This window comes from Eulemur rufifrons, chromosome 24 (assembly GCF_041146395.1).
Source record: "Eulemur rufifrons isolate Redbay chromosome 24, OSU_ERuf_1, whole genome shotgun sequence".
NCBI lineage: Eukaryota > Metazoa > Chordata > Mammalia > Primates > Lemuridae > Eulemur > Eulemur rufifrons.
The window spans coordinates 18,735,889-18,756,710 of NC_091006.1; the positions used below are offsets into that span (position 1 = coordinate 18,735,889).

At 54.5% G+C, this 20,822-nt stretch overlaps 2 protein-coding genes across 8 annotated transcripts; both read left to right on the top strand.

Moving 5' to 3' along the window:
* The first annotated feature begins 2,175 nt into the window (after positions 1-2,175).
* ZNF324B (zinc finger protein 324B) lies at positions 2,176-7,936 on the top strand. Of its 3 annotated transcripts, XM_069458502.1 has the most exons (5): positions 2,176-2,346; positions 2,486-2,615; positions 3,006-3,132; positions 3,533-3,649; positions 4,511-7,936. In XM_069458502.1, exons 3-5 carry the CDS (start codon positions 3,012-3,014, stop codon positions 5,983-5,985), a joined length of 1,713 nt encoding a protein of 570 aa, XP_069314603.1. In that variant the 5' UTR covers positions 2,176-2,346; positions 2,486-2,615; positions 3,006-3,011; the 3' UTR covers positions 5,986-7,936. The 3 variants fall into 3 exon arrangements, with proteins under 3 accessions (XP_069314603.1, XP_069314605.1, XP_069314604.1); XM_069458504.1 differs by lacking the exon at positions 2,486-2,615; XM_069458503.1 differs by lacking the exon at positions 2,176-2,346 and having other exon boundaries at positions 2,440-2,615.
* A 5,290-nt stretch (positions 7,937-13,226) lies between these two features.
* On the top strand, positions 13,227-18,099 carry LOC138374450 (zinc finger protein 324A-like). 5 transcript variants are annotated; one of them, XM_069457298.1, is made up of 5 exons: positions 13,227-13,596; positions 14,268-14,687; positions 15,078-15,204; positions 15,604-15,720; positions 16,576-18,099. In XM_069457298.1, the coding sequence occupies exons 3-5, from the start codon at positions 15,084-15,086 to the stop codon at positions 18,021-18,023; spliced, it is 1,686 nt and encodes a 561-aa protein (XP_069313399.1). In that variant the 5' UTR covers positions 13,227-13,596; positions 14,268-14,687; positions 15,078-15,083; the 3' UTR covers positions 18,024-18,099. The 5 variants fall into 5 exon arrangements, with proteins under 5 accessions (XP_069313399.1, XP_069313400.1, XP_069313397.1 ...); XM_069457296.1 differs by lacking the exon at positions 13,227-13,596 and having other exon boundaries at positions 14,053-14,418; positions 14,558-14,687; XM_069457299.1 differs by lacking the exon at positions 14,268-14,687.
* The last annotated feature ends 2,723 nt before the right edge of the window (positions 18,100-20,822 follow it).

The following is a 20,822-nucleotide window of genomic DNA, read 5'->3' on the forward strand; positions in this document are numbered from 1 at the left end:
CCTCTAAACAAAATTTGACTATATCACAAAATTAAGACCTGATTGTTCTTAAATTCTTTCAAAGCAGGCAAAATGTACAAACATTCCAAAACTGATCAGCTCTCTTGCGCTACAAGGATTTACAAGCAGTATCAAATCTGTGCACAGTTATAGCTGGCAGTAGATAGATAGTTATGCGTGGAGGGAGGTATACAGGGAGGGAGCCAAAACAAATTAAGCCACTTGACACATGAGAACTGTCTAAAGCCCCTAAAAACAAGGCCATTACAGTGCAGCAACAAAGAGAAAACCTTTTCTTCTCTGCCCAAAACAGGGTTACTCTACAGTGACAGTGTCCTGCCTTTAGTTTTCATGTGTCACACTCAGAACAGTCCCCAGGGGGAAAAAATAATAATCAATATTGTGACGTGTGGGGCAAGGCAAGAACTAGATAATCGCTTAAGGACAAGGAAGACTAAGAAAGTACCTTCTGCGGGATCCAAGCTTACAAGGAAAATGGATGGTCTGGGCAACTGTCCAACAACAACCTGAGACTCCAGAAAAATGTAGGTTTGGGACTGGCAATTCTTGGGGTGGGGGTCGCAAATCTCATTTTAAACTTCCTCAGGACACTGACCCACAGAGAGGTCAAACCCCACCCCAGGGCGTAAGAGGAGGAGCTGGGATGTGAAGCCAGAGCTCCAGGTGGACGCTCCTCCGCCCTTTAACCCGCCCTTCCCTGAACCTTTTCCGCTTTGTGAGCCTGGCTTCGGTGGCTTCTGGAACCTCTGCAGTTCCCGCTTGCGCACCTCCGGGGTTTAGTCTCGGGGTCCGCTTGAGTAGACGCAGGGAAGCCCGAACGCGGGACGACCACCGGGCAACTCTTCCCACGCGTCGGGGCCCGCGGGATCCGCGGTGCAGTAGCAGGACACCCATTTCCCACGCCCGGCCCGGCGATGCTAGGCAGTTGCCATGGAGATCGGTAATGGACCCCTTCACACGCCGGAGAAACTACAATACCCTGAAGGCACCGCGCGAGAGCCGCAGCGCGCACTGGGCTAATGAGAGCCCATAGGGCTGGACTTCCGGCGTGTAGAACTGTCACTTCACCGCCGGGCGTCAGGCCACACCGGCGATCCCGGCAGGGGCAGGAAGGGTAGGGGCCGGTTGTCCAGGAGGCTCTGGGGACCCGAGGCGGGGACGGCGAGGAAGGTACTAGCGAAGGGCCGCTTCGTGCCCCGGCCTGTGCACGCGTCGTGACCGCCGGCCGAGGGCCCCACCCCCCGAGCCTCGGTTTCTCTGAGTGTAGCGTGGGCGGCCTGTGGGGCTGTCGGGCCCCGGCCGGAGCCACGTGCTCTCCCGCCCCCGCGGCAGCAGCGGACGCGACTCCCCGGTCGTTCATCGCCTTTGACTATCCGGGAGACTGAGGCCCGCAGCCGGCTGCGGGAGGCTGTGGGCAGGCATCGGCGGTGCCCGGGCTGCCCACCGTGTCTGCCCTCCCAACTGCAGGTTCTGTTGGCGGCGCCGGTGAGTCGTGGGACCCCTCCTCGCGTGGACCTCACCCGCACTGCGGGAGTGACTCTACCTGGACGACTTGTTTTTGGGTTGTTTTCCTTTCTCGCTGTCCTGGGGCGGGGAGAGAGGTGGTTCGGTCCCAACCCCGGCTGCCAACCCCGGCGTCCACCTCAGAGAGGCGGGCACGTGTGTGATCCTGACTTCTGGCACCCAGGCGAGTGAGGTGGTGAAGGAAGTTCCAGGGAAGGGTCCTGCACGTACAAAAGCTGAGAGGGGAGTCTGAGCCTAGGTGCTTCTGGAACGAGCGTTCTGGACATGGAGTGTTCTGGACATGGGAGAGATGTGTGTTCTTGAAATGGCAGGCTGAGGAACTGGCACTTTCTCAAGGCCGTCAAGAGCCAGGGAAGGTTTTGAACACAATCTAAACATCCTCTGAGTTGGGATTTGAAAACAATCCATACCACCATTTGCTGCGTGGGGGTGTCGGTGTGAAGGGAAGAGCCTACTGCCACAGTCCTGGTGAGCGATGATGGCGCCTGGACCAGATGGGGCAGAGGTGGGGGGAAGGCAGTTGAATTCCGGCTACATGTGCTGATGTGTCAGGTGTGGGGTGTGAGCGAGTGTTGTGACTGAAGAACCTAGAAAACTGGAGCTGCTGTAGACAGCAAGGAGAATTTGAAGGGAAAGTAGCTTTCTTTCAGGGGAATGATAAAGAGTCTGGGAAGTCCCAGAGTGGAGAAGTCACTGGACCTGACGTTGTTGGTGTTGTGGGCCAAAACAGTGCCTGGGAATTGGACTGAGGAGGGGGTGATCTCATGGACCTGGCCAGGGATGGGCAGTTAGGGCTTGAAGGTGAGAAGGGTGCCTGGGGCTGTCAGGGCAAGAATGTGGCAGGGGTGAGGGAGGGGAAGGTGGCAGCAGAGTGGAAAGAAATTGAGGGGGCGCTGCTGGGAAGGAAGGAAGAAGGGATTGACTCCTGTGTGTTCACCAGGTCCTGGGGCCACCGCCCTGTGGTAACTGGTAGGGATCATTCAGTCCCTCAGGCTGGAGGAGCAGGCTGAACTGCGAGGCAAGCACAACAGAGGAGTGTCCCAGGAGAGGCATGCCCTGGGGGTCCATAGGTGGGACTTCAAGACAGTTGCTTCTCACTAGAGCATGTCTGGGGAGGGTCATGAGTGCTCATGCTGAGATATGAGTGGACACCTGGGGCTGCCATTGGTGTGGCAGCCAGCCCAGGACCCAGGGTTTGCTCTGACTTGCTTGTGTAGAGTGGTCACTGGGGAGCCAAGGTGGCATCTGTGAGCCTGACAGGGAGGGTGGAGGGGAGGAAACCCAGACAGGTGAAGGAAGTGCCATCTGTAGACAGCCCTGGGGCAGAACCCAGGGAAGGAGGATGAGTGGCCAAGGGACATCAGGGAAGGTAGCCATCGGAGGGGAGCTTGGTCCTGGGTCACACAGCTATACCTTAATAAGGCTTAGACCTGTGTATCTCCTCCTGCCTGCTGTTGTAGGGGCCGATGGCCTTCGAGGAAGTGGCCGTGTACTTCTCCCAGGAGGAGTGGGGACTACTGGACACAGCGCAGAGGGCCCTGTACCGCCATGTGATGCTGGAAAACTTTGCACTTGTAGCCTCACTGGGTAAGGCCCTGGGTCCTCTGTGGAAAGCACAGCTGGTGACAGGCTGGCCTGCCAGGACTGGACCCTCATGTCCCTGGCGGCTGATGAGCAGGTCCATACCTTCTGGCCTGGGCCCCGGAGACATGCAATCTGGTTGGCTCGACCACTCACCGTGTCCCTCTGGCTGTGGCCTCTCAATGCCTGGGCTCAGTCCCCTTCCTTTGGTGCTGAGGACAAAGTTGCCGCTCTGGGGACCCATGACCTGTTCCTGTCAGCCCCTTGCCATGATACCATCTTCAGGTTCTCCTGGTTGCACAGATGACATCATCTTTTTCCATGAAGCCCTGACTCCTGCCCTCTGTTGGGAGGTGGGTGGTCCTGAGCTGGGGGCTGGCCTCTCACCTGCTCCTCCTCCTCCAAGGGCTCTCCACCTCCCGACCTCGTGTGGTCGTCCAACTTGAGCGTGGCGAGGAGCCCTGGGTTCCCAGTGGGATGAACTCGACCCTGGCCAGGAACACCCACAGGAGGCACAACCCTGGTGAGTGGGAGCTCAGGGTGGGGTGAACTCGGGACCAACCTGTGACCAAGCCTCTGGACCCCCTTCCTGGCCCCCCAGACACAGCCTCCTCTGCTGGAGGCTGCAGCCTTAGCTGCCCTTGAGCTTGAAGGAGGACCTTCAAGGGCACAGCAGCTGGGTTCACACAGAAGGTCGCCCCAGGCCGTGGTGAGACCTGCCCAGAGTCCTACATTCATCTGGACTGTGTGGCCTCAAACCCTCCACCTGTAGCAGCCACATTTGTGGGGTCAGTGCTTCCTCTCTTCATTCACCTGTGTGTGTTCATCAAGTGTTTCTTGAGCATTTGTGCTGAGCAGGCCCATTCCAGGTACTATAGACCCAGCCTCGGCCAGGACACTCCTGGTCCTGCCCTTGTGGGGCTAAGTGGGCCAGGGAGACGCAGTCGGGTAAGCAGGAATCGTGAGTAAAGTCTACAGCGTTAGATGGAGGTCAGCGCAAGGAGCAAAAGCAGGCTGGGGAGTGGGTGCCTGAGAGAGGAGCACTGGGGAGAAGGGAGTGAGCCCTGGGAAGGGGAGGAGCAGCCAGCGCAGAGGCCTGGGTGGCATACAGCAGCTGCTCAGTTTTCCTCACCCCCACCTGTGAGTGTCCCTGGGCTGGTGCCTAGATGGTGGGAGCCCCTGATACAGTGAGTGCCACACTTGGCAGGGCAGATGCTTTCCCAAGTCCCACACCCCCTCCCGCACAGTGGGAGAGCCCTCGGCCTCTCCTTTTCCCCTGAGCTTCTACTCCCAGCCCATGAGGTCCCTCTTGCCTGCCACTCAGCCTGCCTTGGTCACCTCCTGGTCAGGATATCCCACGTAACCACCGTTTCTCTTCCTTCAGGCTCCTGGTGTTTGGCAGAGGACAGAGATGTTTCTGGAGAAGCAGCATCGCCAGGGGCCTTACCGGATAGCCCCCCTGGAATGCCTACAAGGGTCTTCCCTGTTGCTGGTGCCTGCCACAGTACAAAAAGCCTGGAGGGACAATGGGGTGCATCCCCATCACAGGAGCGAAAACCCACGGGGGTGTCGATGATCTACTGGGAGAGGCTCTTGCTCGGCTCGGGCACCGGCCAGGCAAGCGTTAGCCTGCGACTGACGTCCCCGTTGAGGCCTCTCGAGGGCGGCGGGTCCATGGAAAACACGCGCACAGGCCTCCCGCAGCCAGGGATGCAGCCCACGGTGCCCAAGCGGCAGAAGCCATACGTGGGCAACGCCCCTGGGAGAGCCTTCCAGAACGTCCCTGACATGGGGTCTGTTAGCACTAGGCAGGAACACGGAATGAGCGTGGCTTGGCACGAGCCTCAGAGACTCCCCAGCGACCAGGAGCCCCGAACCTGGGAGGAACTGGGCGACGCTCTCCATGCTGGCCCTGGCCTCCCGGGAGAGAAGGCCTTCGAATGCAGGGCGTGCAGCAAAGTGTTCGTGAAGAGCTCAGACCTCCTCAAGCACCTGCGCACCCACACCGGGGAGCGGCCCTACGAGTGCGCCCAGTGTGGCAAGGCCTTCAGCCAGACGTCGCACCTGACGCAGCACCAGCGCATCCACAGTGGCGAGACGCCCTACGCGTGCACGGCGTGCGGCAAGGCCTTCCGGCACAGCTCCTCGCTAGTGCGGCACCAGCGCATCCACACGGCCGAGAAGTCCTTCCGCTGCGGTGAGTGCGGCAAGGCTTTCAGCCACGGCTCCAACCTCAGCCAGCACCGCAAGATCCACGCGGGCGGGCGGCCCTATGCTTGTGGGCAGTGCGGCCGCCGCTTCTGCCGCAACTCACACCTGATCCAGCACGAGCGCACGCACACCGGGGAGAAGCCCTTCGCCTGCGTACTTTGCGGAGCTACGTTCAGCCAGGGCTCCTCGCTGTTTTTGCACCAGCGTGTGCACACTGGAGAGAAGCCCTTCTCCTGCACGCAGTGCGGCCGCACCTTTAGCCGCAGTTCCAACCTCACACAGCACCAGCTGCTGCACACTGGCGAGCGGCCCTTCCGCTGCACAGACTGCGGCAAGGCCTTCGCCAAGGGCGCCGTGCTCCTGAGCCACCGGCGCATCCACACTGGCGAGAAGCCTTTTGTGTGTGCACAGTGCGGCCGCGCCTTCCGGGAGCGCCCGGCTCTCTTGCACCACCAGAGGATCCATACCGGGGAGAAATCTGGCAGGCCAGGGCCAGCCTGCGCCCCCAGACCGGGCGTCCATCGTGGGCATCATCGAAAGGTGCGCCGAGGAGGGAAGCAGAGCTCACTCCCCACTAGGGCCCAGCAGCAATCTCGAAGCCAGGCGAGGCCTGAGGCCACAACCCTGCCCTTCCCCGGCCTTCTGTGAATCTCTACCTCAGTTACAGAGCCTATGTAGTCTGCAAATCCACAGTCGGGGGAAGCCCTGTGTATTGAATCAGAGAGGAGGGAGATCCTTTGGCTATGGTTCCACTTGCACGTGGTGACAGGATTTGCCACTTAAGCCCCAGCTCACACCTCCATCCCCAGAGAGGTCACACAGCAGAAAGACCAGGGTTAAGACATAGCAGCTGGGACTCTGGTGGGCCAAGACTGTAGTCAAAGCCAGTTGCAGGTGGACAAAAGCAGCCCTGCACAGTGGTGACACTTCACATGTGTTATGACAGTGGCTGCTAAGATGAGGAGGGGAAATACGGGTATGGGGTGCAGGGAGGGCCAGAGAAACTTCTGATGTTTCCACACAAACTGGCCACAGGACAGATACTGGGGATATTCCCTCCAGGCCTCAGTTGATCCAAGGATTCCTGGGGCCAGCCCAGCAGACAGGAGAGTATAGGGCAGTGGGGTCAGGTTTGTGGCCTTGGACAAGTGGCTGGGCTCTCAGTTTTAGCTTCCTCCTCTGGGAGACAGAAAAAAGATCTGGGGCCACTGAGCATCATGTTGGCAGACACTCTCAAAACTCCTAATAAGGCCAGGATGTGTTTGCTGCAAGCTCCTGCTCTAAGTGCTGGGAAGTTTCTCCTATATCCCTGTGAGGTGGCTTCTGTGGCTGGCATCCCTACTTGGAAGATGAGGAAACTGAGGCACACAGAGGGGAAGAGAATTGTCCATGGCAGACAATAGAGCCAGGACTCAATCTCAGGTGGACTGGCCAAGCATCACGTCCTGGGCTGTGCTCTAGTCTGCCAGGTGTGAGGGCCTGGCCTGGCTCCGCACACATAGCCAACTTGGGCTGTGGAAGCCTTCAGAGGAAGATGTGACTCTCAGCTTTGGAAACACAGGTCCTAGATGATGGTTCTCCAGTGGTGCTTGTACACATTCTTCTGCAAGCCTCAGCATGGGCCAAGTCCTGCCACTGACCCTTGTTACCAATTTTGACATTATAAGGAGCTTTTACATCTGAGTGACAGTAATGACTTCAGAGGAGAAAAGAGTGCTGCTCATTTTGCTGAGCTTGGTGGCTAGGTGCCCTCTTGTTCTCCCTCCTCAATTGCAGGGTGGACAGAGAGCTGAATAGGAAGGGCTTGCCGTTACCTAAAGTTGTGGTCCTCAACCCCTGGGCTTTGGACCAGTGCCAGTCTGTGGCCTGTTGGGAGATGGGCTATGTGTTGGGAGATGGGTGGTGGGCGAGCGAGGCTTCATCTGTGTTTGCAGCTGCTCCCCAGGGCTGGCATCACTGCATATACTCTGCCTCCTGTGAGATCATTAGCAGCAGCATTGGATTGTCATAGGAGTGCAAACCCTGCTGTGGACTACATGCATGTGAGGCATCTAGCTTGCGAGCTCCTGTGAGAGTCTGGTGCCTGATGGTCTGGGGTGGAGCTGGGGTGGTGGTGCTGGCACTGGGGAGTGGCTGCAAGTACAGATTGTCATTGGCGGAGAGGTTTGACTGCAGAATGTGGTGTGCTTGTATCATCTTGGGACTCCTCTGTCCCATCTGTGGATGGATTTCTATGAAATCTGTCCCAGATGCCAAGAAGGTTGGGGACCACTGACCTAATGCATTGTGTGATGCCTTGCTGAGATCCAACCACCGCCCTTGTAATGCCCCCAGATGGTATGGACAGAAGGGTGGAATGGGGGGTGGGTCTTATCCCAGTTTGCTTCCTGTGGGCTTCAGTAGACCAGACCTCTTCCCTACTTGGGGAGCCTTACCTCTGAAGAAATTCGTGGTCTTTTTACTAGTAAAAAAATTAGCATTTACAACTTGGAATAGACTTGTAGTTACCTGCACAGCATTGTGGACCTCCACCATCTCATCCTTCTCTCCTGACTACAGGGCATGTTTTGGGTTTTAATAAGAGTTGAAAGAGGCTCCCTAATTATCAAAGTTTCTTTTCTTTTTTCTTTTTTAGATAGGGTCTTGCTCTGTTGCCAGGGCTATGGTGCGCCAGTGTCATCATAGCTCACAGCAACCTCTAACTCCTGGATTCAAGTGATCCTCCTACCTCAGCCTCCTGAGTAGGTGGGACTACAGGCATGTGCCACCACACCCAGCTAATTCTTTTATTTTCTTGGAAAGGTGAGGTCTTCCTATGTTGTTCAGGCTGGTCTTAAACTCCTGGCCAAAGTAATCCTGCTGCCTTGGCCTCCCAAAGTGTTAGGATTGAAGGAGTAAGCCACCATTCTCAGCCTCTTTTTAAACATTGTGTGGACGGTAACAACTTGACACCATTTCACCCTAATATAATGCAGATGATATTGAACATATGTAGACATGCCATTAGGTATCATTGATACCTATGAGAACACTTGCCACCAAAAGATAAGACTTTTGTGGTGGATGGGCTGATCACAGAGTGGCCTAATTGGCATCGGGTCTTCCACCGTCTTCAGGGAGTGTCCTCGCAGTGAGGTACACTATGGAAGCGCTGTGCAAGTCAGTCCTGTGGCATTGCCTCTTTTTGGGAACTCAGGATTCAGTGTAAAAGTGGGATCCTCGATTTTTAAAGATCTAAGTGCTCTGCCTTTCAGCTGAGCCTCCTTTTTACATATTTTTTTCTCTGCCCCATATGAACTACAGGAATACCTTTTACGTATTTAAATATTAGGCCCTGGAAACTGCAAATGCTTTCTGGCCCTGTTCAGTAATGGGCTCCACCTTTAGCTCAGTGGTCCAGTTAGAAAACAATGACTAAGAAGCCACCTGTCTAACTTGATTGGTCTCCAAAATATGACTTTCTGACATTCAGATGGTTATTTTGAAAAGGTTTCTGAATTTTCTCCAAGGTCATCTGTTTGCTTCCCTGTAAAATCCCACGGTGAATTTCTATGATTTTGTATTTCTTTAGAATCCATTTTGAATCTTCCCTTAACATATCCAAACTTCTTGAAAATTCTTAAATTCTTTTTGTGTGCGTTGAGGTGTAAATTTACCACCCTCTTTTCTCTAAACTTCAGTAAGGGCCTCAGACATGTGAGAAAGATTAACTTATTCCATTTACAGAGGTACAATGTAATCGAACTACCGGTTTAAACTACTGAGCTTTACCTGTCTCATGGCTAAAAATTTAAAATCAAAGCTATAAAATCCTAGCACTCTGGGAGGCTGAGGTGAGAGGATCCCTTGAGATCAGGAGTTTGAGACCAGCCTGAGCAAGATAGAGACCCTGTCTCTACTAAAAATAGTAAAAATTAGCTGGGTATGGTGGCACATGCCTGTAGTCCCAGCTACTTGGGAGGCTGAGGCAGGAGAATCACTTGAGCCCAGGAGTCTGAGGTTGCTGTGAGCTAGGCTGACCCCATAGCACTCTAGCCCAGGCAACAGAGTGAGACACTATCTCAAGAAAAAAAAAAAAAAGAAAGGGGCCAGGCGCAGTGGCTCACTCTGTAATCCTAGCACTCTGGGAGGCCGAGGCGAGTGGATCCTTTTTGAGCTCAGGAGTTCAAGACCAGCCTGAGCAAGAGTGAGACCTCGTCTCTACTAAAAATAGAAAGAAATTATATGGACAACTAAAAATATACATAGAAAAAATTAGCTGGGCATGGTGGCACATGCCTGTAGTCCCAGCTACTTGGGAGGCTGAGGCAGTAGGATCGCTTAAGCCCAGAAGTTTGAGGTTGCTGTGAGCTAGGCTGATGCCACAGCACTCTAGCCCTGGCAACAGAGTGAGACTCTGTCTCAAAAAAAAAAAAAAAAAAAAAAAAAGAAGAAGAAAGAAAGAAAGAAAACCGAGGTTTGTGAAACAATAGGCCTGGAGTCTGCGGAGTCCCTCTAGGTTGTAAACCTAACAAACAGCTGCTGCCTGCTTTCCTATCCCCCTGATAAGGATGGAACTACCCTCCTCCCTTATCTCTACAGGAGGAGACTGACCCAGGGGTCCCAGAAATTGGTTGTTTGAAAATCTTTATTGTAGCAGTTGTTCTGGCCCAGGTACTCACTCCCCACTGAGAAACCCTCTATAAAACCCAAGGCTGTCCCTCCCTCAGTGTGGATGCTCTTTGGCCTCCACCCATCTGTACCCAGATGCCCAAAATAAACAGCATTTTGCTACACATGAGGCTTCATGGGTCTCTCTCCAGACTTAACAATGTCTGTCTGTCTGTCTGTCTTTCCTTCTTTCTTTTTTTTTTTTTTTTGAGACAGAGTCTAATCACTCTGTGGCCCAGGCTGGAGTGCAGTGGCGTTATCATAGCTCACTGCAAACTCAAACTCCTGGGCTCAAGCCATCCTCCTGCCTCAGCCTCCTGAGTAGCTGGGACTACAGGTGTGTCATCACATCCGGCTAATTTTTTTTGTGTGTGTGTGTGTTTACTTTGTTGTGGCCTCATTTGGAAATGTCGGCTAATTTTTTGTGTCTATTTTTAGTTGCCCAGCTAATTTTTTTTTCTATTTTTAGTAGAGATGGGGTCTTGCTCTTGCTCAGGCTGGTCTTAGACTCCTGACCTCAAGGGACCCTCCCTCCTTGGCCTCCTAGAATGCTATGACTACAAGCGTGGGGCACCTTTCTTGGCCCTATTTCAGAAAAGAAGATGGAAGAATGATTTTTAATATGTTCAGTGGCTTATCTCTGATTAACTGACCTCCTTATCTTAACTTAAAACATTCCAAGCCTTTAGACAAAGCTTCATTTCTTTAACCAATTACAAATGAAAGAATCTTTAAACCCACCTATAACCTGTAATTCCCCAAATTTAGATGTCCTGCCTTTGGGCCAAACCAATATATGCCTTCCATGTATTGATTTATGACTTTATGTGTAATTTCTGTCTCCCTGAAATGTATAAAACCAAACTTTAACTCAACCACAGCAAGACCATTTGTTCAAGGATCTTGGACATAGCTCCCAGGGCCATGGTCACAAGTATTTGGCTCAGAATAAAACCTCTTTAAATTATTTTAGAGAGTTTGGTTCGTTTTCCATTGACAAGGAGAAAATCTTGATGACATTGGGTTTGGTAGATTTCATAAATATGACACAAAAACATAGGCAAAAAAGAAAATATAGACAGATTGGATTTATAAAAATAAACTTTGGTAAAAAAAAAAGAATGACTTTTAGATGTGGTTAATCATGAATGTCTCTCCTGATATACAGCTGTGAACTAAAATAAAATTTTAAGGCTCACCCCCACACCGGCTGACTGATGGACCCCTTTGTGGACAAAGGAATATCCTAAAACTAAATTGCCTGCCAGGAGGAGTGAGGTCAGACATACTCCATCATGCCCCCCTCACTTCTTGGGGCCCATTTGTAACCCATTAACAAGCCTAAGGGTATGCATGACAAACCTACAGGCCCTCAATTTACACAACAAATCTATGTGGGGGCGGGGGCTTATCTCTGATAAACAGCAACTATGTTAAAACATTCCAGGCCTTTAGACAAAGCTTCATATCTTCAACCAATTACAAGCCAAAGAATCTTTATTTTTTATTTTTTTTGAGACAGTCTCACTCTGTTGCCCGGGCTAGAGTGCCATGGCGTCAGCCTAGTTCACAGCAACCTCAAACTCCTGGGCTCAAGCAATTCTCCTGCCTCAGCCTCCGGAGTAGCTGGGACTACAGTCATGCGCCACCATGCCCGGCTAATTTTTCTCTCTCTATATATTTTTATGTGTCCATATAATTTCTTTCTATTTTTAGTAGAGACCGGGTCTCGAACTCCTGAGCTCAAAGGACGGCCCACCTCGGCCTCCCAGAGTGCTAGGATTACAGGCGTGAGCCACCGTGCCCAGCCAACATTACTATTTTTATTTCATACACAGGCCATTCAATTCTGAATATATAAAACAATTTGCACTTCTTTAAATATTAAGCAATTAATATTCACCTAATCTGAGTAATTACACATTAGAAAGATAATGTTAAAATAGAGAGTTTAAGAAGCTAAATGTCTCCAAACATTCAAACACTGCTTTAACTATTAATAATGCCCCTCAATAAAATTTAATTAAATCACAAGATTAACACCTTGCTTCTTATTGTTTTCCTCGTTATTTCTTTTTTCATTTTTTTTTTCAACATCCCAATTGGTCAAACACCTTGCTTGTTCTTAAATTCTTTCAAAGTAGGCAAAATATACATACAAACATTCCAAAATTGATAAGCAATCTTGCACTACAGGGATTTACAAGCAATATCACCTCTGTGCACAGTTATAGCTGGCAGTAGATAGTTATGCGTTGAGGGATGTATAGAGGGAGGGAGCCAAAACAAATTAAGCCACTTGACACATGAGCACTGTCTAAGGCCCCTAAAAACAAGGCCATCACAGTGCAGCAACAAAGAGAAAACCTTTACTTCTCTGCCAAAAACAGGGTTACTCTACAGTGACAGTGTCCTGCCTTTAGTTTTCATGTGTCACACTCAGAATGGTCCCCAGGGGGAAAAAATAATAATCAATATTGTGACGTGTGGGGCAATGCAAGAACTAGATAATCGTTTAAGGACAAGCAAGTCTAAGAAAGTACCTTCTGCGGGATCCAAGCTTACAAGGAAAACGGATGGTTTGGGCAACTGTCCAAGAACAACCTCAGACTCGAGAACAACGTAGACTTTGGGACTGGCAATTCTTGGGGTGGGGGTCGCGAAACTGATTTTAAACTTCTCAGGACACTGACTCACAGACAGGTCAAATCCCCGCCCCAGGGCGTAAGAAACGGAGCTGGGATGTGAAGCCAGAGCTCCAGGCGGAACCTCCTCCGCCCTTTAACCCGCCCTTCCCGGAATGTTTTCGCCTCTGTGAGAATGGCCTCAGTCGCTTCTGGAACCTCAGCAGTTCCCGCTTGCGCACCTCCGGGGTTTAGTCTCCGGGCGGCTTGAGTAGACGCAGGGAACCCCGAACGCGGGACGACCACCGGGCAACTCCTCCCATGCGTCGGGGCCCGCAGGATCCGAGGTGCAGTCGCAGGACACCCATTTCCCACTCCCCTCCCGGCGATGCTAGGCAGTTGCCATGGAGATCGGTAATGGACCCGCCCACACGCCGAAGAAACTACAACACCCAAAAGGCCCGGCGCGAACGCCTCAGCGCGCATTGGGCCAATGAGAGCCCATAGGGCTGGACTTCCGGCGTGTGGGACTGTCACTTTACTGCGGGCGTCAGGCCACACCGGCGATCCCGGCAGGGGCAGGTGGGGTTGGGACCGGTTGTCCAGGACGTTCTGGAGACTCGAGGCGGGGCCGGCGAGGAGGGTACCAGCGAAGGGCCGCTTCGTGCCCCCGCCTGTGCACGCGTCGTGACCGCCGGCCGAGGGCCCCACCCCCCGAGCCTCGGTTTCTCTGAGTGTAGCGTGGGCGGCCTGTGGGGCTGTCGGGCCGCGGCCGGAGCCACGTGCTCTCCCGCCCCCGCGGCAGCAGCAGACGCGACTCCCCGGTCGTTCATCGCTTTTGACTATCCGGGAGACTGAGGCCCGCAGCCGGCTGCGGGAGGCTGTGGGCAGGCATCGGCGGTGCCCGGGCTACCCACCCTCTCTGCCCTCCCAACTGCACGTTCTGTTGGCGGCGTCGGAGGAGGTGCTGACAGACCGGGCGCCGGTGAGTCGAGGGACCCCTCCTCGCGTGGACCTCACCCGCACTGCGGGAGTGACTCTACCTGGACGACTTGTTTTTTGGGTTGTTTTCCTTTCTTGCTGTCCTGGGGCGGAGAGAGAGGGGGTTCGGTCCCAGCCCTGGTGTCCACCTCAGAGAGGCGGGCACTTGTGTGATCCTGACTTCTGGCACCCAGGCGAGTGAGGTGGTGAAGGAAATTCCAGGGGAGGGTCCACCACGTACAAAAGTTGAGAGGGGAGAATGAGCCTAGGTGCTTCTGGAATGAACCTTCTGGACGTGGAGCTCAGGGAGAGGAGATGTGTGTTCTTGAAATGGCAGGCTGAGGAACTGGCACTTTCTCGAGGCCGTCAAGAGCCAGGGAAGATTTTGAACACAATCTAAACATCCTCTGAGTTGGGATTTGAAAAAATCCATACCACCATTTGCTGCGTGGGGGTGTCGGTGTGAAGGGAAGAGCCTACTGCCACAGTCCTGGTGAGCGATGATGGCGCCTGGACCAGATGGGGCAGAGGTGGGGGGAAGGCAGTTGAATTCCGGCTACATGTGCTGATGCGTCAGGTGTGGGGTGTGAGCGAGTGTTGTGACTGAAGAACCTAGAAAACTGGAGCTGCTGTAGACAGCAAGGAGAATTTGAAGGGAAAGCAGCTTTCTTTCAGGGGAATGATAAAGAGCCTGGGAAGTCCCAGAGTGGAGAAGTCACTGGACCTGACGTTGTTGGTGTTGTGGGCCAAAACAGTGCCTGGGAATTGGACTGAGGAGGGGGTGATCTCATGGACCTGGCCAGGGATGGGCAGTTAGGGCTTGAAGGTGAGAAGGGTGCCTGGGGCTGTCAGGGCAAGAATGTGGCAGGGGTGAGGGAGGGGAGGGTGGCAGCAGAGTGGAAAGAAATTGAGGGGGCGCTGCTGGGAAGGGAGGAAGAAGGGATTGACTTCTGTGTGTTCACCAGGTCCTGGGGCCACCGCCCTGTGGTAACTGGTAGGGATCATTCAGTCCCTCAGGCTGGAGGAGCAGGCTGAACTGCGAGGCAAGCACAACAGAGGAGTGTCCCAGGAGAGGCATGCCCTGGGGGTCCATAGGTGGGACTTCAAGACAGTTGCTTCTCACTAGAGCATGTCTGGGGAGGGTCATGAGTGCTCATGCTGAGATATGAGTGGACACCCGGGGCTGCCGTTGGTGGGGCAGCCAGCCCAGGACCCAGGGTTTGCTCTGACTTGCTTGTGTAGAGTGGCCACTGGGGAGCCAAGGTGGCATCTGTGAGCCTGACAGGGAGGGTGGAGGGGAGGAAACTCAGACAGGTGAAGGAAGTGCCATCTGAAGACAGCCCTGGGGCAGAACCCAGGGAAGGAGGATGAGTGGCCAAGGGACATCAGGGAAGGTAGCCATCGGAGGGGAGCTTGGTCCTGGGTCACACAGCTATACCTTAATAAGGCTTAGACCTGTGTATCTCCTCCTGCCTGCTGTTGTAGGGGCTGATGGCCTTCGAGGAAGTGGCCGTGTACTTCTCCCAGGAGGAGTGGGGACTACTGGACACAGCGCAGAGGGCCCTGTACCGCCATGTGATGCTGGAAAACTTTGCACTTGTAGCCTCACTGGGTAAGGCCCTGGGTCTTCTGTGGAAAGCACAGCTGGTGACAGGCTGGCCTGCCAGGACTGCACCCTCATGTCCCTGGCGGCTGATGAGCAGGTCCATATCTTCTGGCCTGGGCTCCGGAGACATGCAATCTGGTTGGCTCAACCACTCACCGTGTCCCTCTGGCTGTGGCCTCTCCATGCCTGGGCTCAGTCCCCTTCCTTTGGTGCTGAGGACACAGTTGCCGCTCTGGGGACCCATGACCTGTTCCTGTCAGCCCCTTGCCATGATACCATCTTCAGGTTCTCCTGGTTGCACAGATGACATCATCTTTTTCCATGAAGCCCTGACTCCTGCCCTCTGTTGGGAGGTGGGTGGTCCTGAGCTGGGGCTGGCCTCTCACCTGCTCCTCCTCCTCCAAGGGCTCTCCACCTCCCGACCTCGTGTGGTCGTCCAACTTGAGCGTGGCGAGGAGCCCTGGGTTCCCAGTGGGATGAACTCGACCCTGGCCAGGAACACCCACAGGAGGCACAACCCTGGTGAGTGGGAGCTCAAGGTGGGGTGAACTCGGGACCAACCTGTGACCAAGCCTCTGGACCCCCTTCCTGGCCCCCCAGACACAGCCTCCTCTGCTGGAGGCTGCAGCCTTAGCTGCCCCTGAAGGAGGACCTTCAAGGGCACAGCAGCTGGGTTCACACAGAAGGTCGCCCCAGGCCGTGGTGAGACCTGCCCAGAGTCCTACATTCATCTGGACTGTGTGGCCTCAAACCCTCCACGTGTAGCTGCCACATTTGTGGGGTCAGTGCTTCCTCTCTTCATTCACCTGTGTGTGTTCATCAAGTGTTTCTTGAGCATTTGTGCTGAGCAGGCCCATTCCAGGTACTATAGACCCAGCCTCGGCCAGGACACTCCTGGTCCTGCCCTTGTGGGGCTACGTGGGCCAGGAAGAGGCAGTCGGGTAAGCAGGAATCGTGAGTAAAGTCTACAGCGTTAGATGGAGGTCAGCGCAAGGAGCAAAAGCAGGCTGGGGAGTGGGTGCCTGAGAGAGGAGCACTGGGGAGAAGGGAGTGAGCCCTGGGAAGGGGAGGAGCAGCCAGCGCAGAGGCCTGGGTGGCATACAGCAGCTGCTCAGTTTTCCTCACCCCCACCTGTGAGTGTCCCTGGGCTGGTGCCTAGATGGTGGGAGCCCCTGATACAGTGAGTGCCACACTTGGCAGGGCAGATGCTTTCCCAAGTCCCACACCCCCTCCCGCACAGTGGGAGAGCCCTCGGCCTCTCCTTTTCCCCTGAGCTTCTACTCCCAGCCCATGAGGTCCCTCTTGCCTGCCACTCAGCCTGCCTTGGTCACCTCCTGGTCAGGATATCCCACGTAACCACCGTTTCTCTTCCTTCAGGCTCCTGGTGTTTGGCAGAGGACAGAGATGTTTCTGGAGAAGCAGCATCGCCAGGGGCCTTACCGGATAGCCCCCCTGGAATGCCTACAAGGGTCTTCCCTGTTGCTGGTGCCTGCCACAGTACAAAAAGCCTGGAGGGACAATGGGGTGCGTCCCCATCACAGGAGCGAAAACCCACGGGGGTGTCGATGATCTACTGGGAGAGGCTCTTGCTCGGCTCGGGCACCGGCCAGGCAAGCGTTAGCCTGCGACTGACGTCCCCGTTGAGGCCTCTCGAGGGCGGCGGGTCCATGGAAAACACGCGCACAGGCCGCCCGCAGCCAGGGATGCCGCCCACGGTGCCCAAGCGGCAGAAGCCATACGTGGGCAACGCCCCTGGGAGAGCCTTCCAGAACGTCCCTGACATGGGGTCTGTTAGCACTAGGCAGGAACACGGAATGAGCGTGGCTTGGCACGAGCCTCAGAGACTCCCCAGCGACCAGGAGCCCCGAACCTGGGAGGAACTGGGCGACGCTCTCCATGCTGGCCCTGGCCTCCCGGGAGAGAAGGCCTTCGAATGCAGGGCGTGCAGCAAAGTGTTCGTGAAGAGCTCAGACCTCCTCAAGCACCTGCGCACCCACACCGGGGAGCGGCCCTACGAGTGCGCCCAGTGCGGCAAGGCCTTCAGCCAGACATCGCACCTGACGCAGCACCAGCGCATCCACAGTGGCGAGACGCCCTACGCGTGCACGGCATGCGGCAAGGCCTTCCGGCACAGCTCCTCGCTAGTGCGGCACCAGCGCATCCACACGGCCGAGAAGTCCTTCCGCTGCGGTGAGTGCGGCAAGGCTTTCAGCCACGGCTCCAACCTCAGCCAGCACCGCAAGATCCACGCGGGCGGGCGGCCCTATGCCTGTGGGCAGTGCGGCCGCCGCTTCTGCCGCAACTCGCACCTGATCCAGCACGAGCGCACGCACACCGGGGAGAAGCCGTATGCCTGCGCGCTGTGCGGAGCTGCCTTCAGCCAGGGTTCCTCGCTCTTTAAGCACCAGCGTGTACACACTGGAGAGAAGCCCTTCTCCTGCACGCAGTGTGGCCGGGCCTTCAGCCACAGCTCCAACCTCACACAGCACCAGCTGCTGCACACTGGCGAGCGGCCCTTCCGCTGCGCAGACTGCGGCAAGGCCTTCGCTAAGGGCGCCGTGCTGCTGAGCCACCGGCGCATCCACACTGGCGAGAAGCCTTTTGTGTGTGCACAGTGCGGCCGCGCTTTCCGGGAGCGCCCGGCCCTTTTCCACCACCAGAGGATCCATACCGGGGAGAAGGCTGTGCGTAGGCCTAGGGCCAGTCTGCATTCCCGGCTGAAGCCTCCGTCGGGGTCATCAGAAGGTGTCCTGAGGAGGGAAGCAGAGCCCACTCCTTCTTCCGCCTCTGGCCCAGCTGTAGTCTTGAAGCCAGCTGAGGCCTGAAGTCACAGCGTTACCCTTCCGTGGCCTTCTGTGAGTCCCTTCCACAGCTAAAGGGCCCATGTCCTCTGCAAATCGATAGCGGGGGTGGGGGGTGGGGTGGGGGTGGGGGGAAAGCTCTGTGCATTTGAATGAAGGACGAGGGAGACCCTTTGGTTGTGGTTCCATTTGCACGTGGTGACGGGATTTGCCACCTCAGCCCCAGCTTACATCTCCATCCCCAAAGAGGTCACACTGCAGAAAGGTCAGGGGTAGGACACAGGGGCTGGGACTCTGGTGGGCCAAGACCTTAGTCAGAGCCAGTTGGAGGTGGACAAAAGCAGCCCTGCACAGTGGTGACATTTTACCTGTGTTATGACAGTGGTTGCTAAGGTGAGGAGGGGAAATGTGGGTTTGGGGTGCAGGGAGGGCCAGAGAAACTTCTGATGTTTGCACACAAACTGCCCACAGGACAGATGCTTGGGATATTCTCCCGAGGCCTCAGTTCATCCAGGGATTCCTGTGTGCCAGCCTAGGAGACAATAGGTTATAGGCCAGTGGGGTCAGGTTGGTGGCCTTGGGCAAGTGGCTGGGTTCTCAGTTTCAGCTTCCTCCTCTGGGAGAAAGAAAAAAGTTTTGGCCGGGCGAGGTGGCTCACGCCTGTAATCCTAGCACTTGGGAGGCTGAGGCGGGCAGATCCTTTGAGCTCAGGAGTTCGAGACCAGCCTGAGCGAGAGCGAGACCCCGTCTCTACTAAAAATAGAAAGAAATTATATGGACAACTAAAAATATATAGAAAATATTAGCTGGGCATGGTGGCGCATGCCTGTAGTCCCAGCTACTCGGGAGGCTGAGGCAGAAGGATTGCTTGAGCCCAGGAGTTTGAGGTTGCTGTGAGCTAGGAGGACACCATGGCACTCACTCTAGCCCAGGCAACAGAGCAAGACTCTGTTTCAAAAAAAAAAAAGAAAAAAGTTTTATTCCCTCAACGTCATGTTGGCAGACGCTCTGATATTCAACACGTGTTTGCTGCAAGCTCATGCTCTGAGTGCTGGGAAGTTTCTCCTACACTCCTGTGAGGTGGCTTCTGTGGCTGGCATCCCTACTTGGAAGTGAGGAAACTGAGGCACACAGAGGGGAAGAGAATTGTGCATGGCAGACAGAAGATCCAGGACTCAAACTCAGGTGGACTGGCCAAGTATCACATCGGGGGCTGTGCTCTAGTCTGCCAGGTGTGAGGGCCTGGCCTGGCTCCCCACACATAGCCAACTTGGGCGGTGGAAGCCTTCAGAGGAAGATGTGACTCTCAGCTTTGGAAAAACAGATCCAGGGTGATGGTTCTCCAGTGGTGCTTGTGCACATTCTCATCCAAGTTTCAGCATTGGCCAAGTTCTGTCACTGACCCTTGTTAGCAAATTCGACCTTACCAAGAGCCTTTACATGTGAGGTGACAGTAATAACCAGAGGAGAAAAGAGAGCTGCTCATTTTTGCTGCGGTTGATAGTGACATGCCCTCCTGTTCTCCCTTCTCAATTGGTGGGTGGGCAGAGAGCTGAATTGGAAGGACTTGCCTTTACCTAAGGCCATGTGTGATATTGTCCTGAAATCTATCACCCACCCCCAATGTAATGACCCCAAATGGTTCGAACAGAGGTGGAGTGGGGGGCCCAGTTTGCTTCCTGTGTCCTGTATCATACCAGGCTCCAACCCCACCTGGCACCTTACCTGCTAAGAAATTAATGGCCGTTTGCCTGGAAAATGATGACTAGCATTTACAACTTGAAATAGACATTGTAATTTTTTGTGCAGCAATGTGGACCTCAATAGCCTTGGCTTTCTCTGCTGACTGCAGGTCCTGGTAAGAGTTTAAAGAGGCTCTATGATAAAAGTTCTTTTTACACACTTGTGTGAACAACCTGACACCCATTTCACCCTAATGCAGATGATATTGAACATATCGAAACATCAGAGTGTCATTGTCACAGAGGTTCAGGGTATTGCCTTCAACCTGGGGCCCCTGGAGAGTCCACAGGGTAGAGATGGAGCCTGTCTGGGGCCCTGTGAAGGACGAGGCTGCTTGTGTTTTCTTTTAGGTGGTGTGCGGGGAGGGGACAGCCAGACACTTGTGTTAAGTGGGCAGGGTTGGACTTTCCCCAAGTAGCAGCTGTGCTGGGGCACGAGCCTTCCTTGTCCTGGACATGGAAGCATGGCAAGTGGGGAATCCCAGACAGGACTGTGTGATGGCTGCTGCTGAGGCAGAGGGTGTGGCCATGTGTGGTGACCCTGAAAGTTGACTCCAGCACAGTGAGTACTGCATCTCATGGTCTCTAGAACCTTACATACATCCCCCATACACAAAGTGGACAAACTCAATTCCCACCCACCTGCCATGGGAGTCAGACCCATCTTCTGCCACTTGAACTTCCCAAGTTCTTCCAAGGAGGAGGGCATGTATTTTCCAGTTCCCCAATACTCTGCAATGATGGGTCCCCTGAGCTGGACCTGCTCATAACCTATGGGCTCCTGAACCACTATCTACCACTCTTGGTTGTACTAACTCTGTAGAGCTGTGAAATGCAGACAAACCCCTCACCCTGCCTGCCAAAGGATTCTTCAAGGAAGCCCATAGGACTCAACAGCAAAGGCATTTGTGAAACAAGTGGGTTCCTAGAAAATGAAATCTTTTCTGGCTTTAGACAAACGCTCCTGGAGCTGTTTCTGGCCTGAGCCCTCCTGACCTTTCAGGCTGCATTCAATGCCCTATCCTGCCTTCTCGAACTTTTTCACATCTCTGCTTGTGCCACTGTTGGCCTTCAGCTCCTC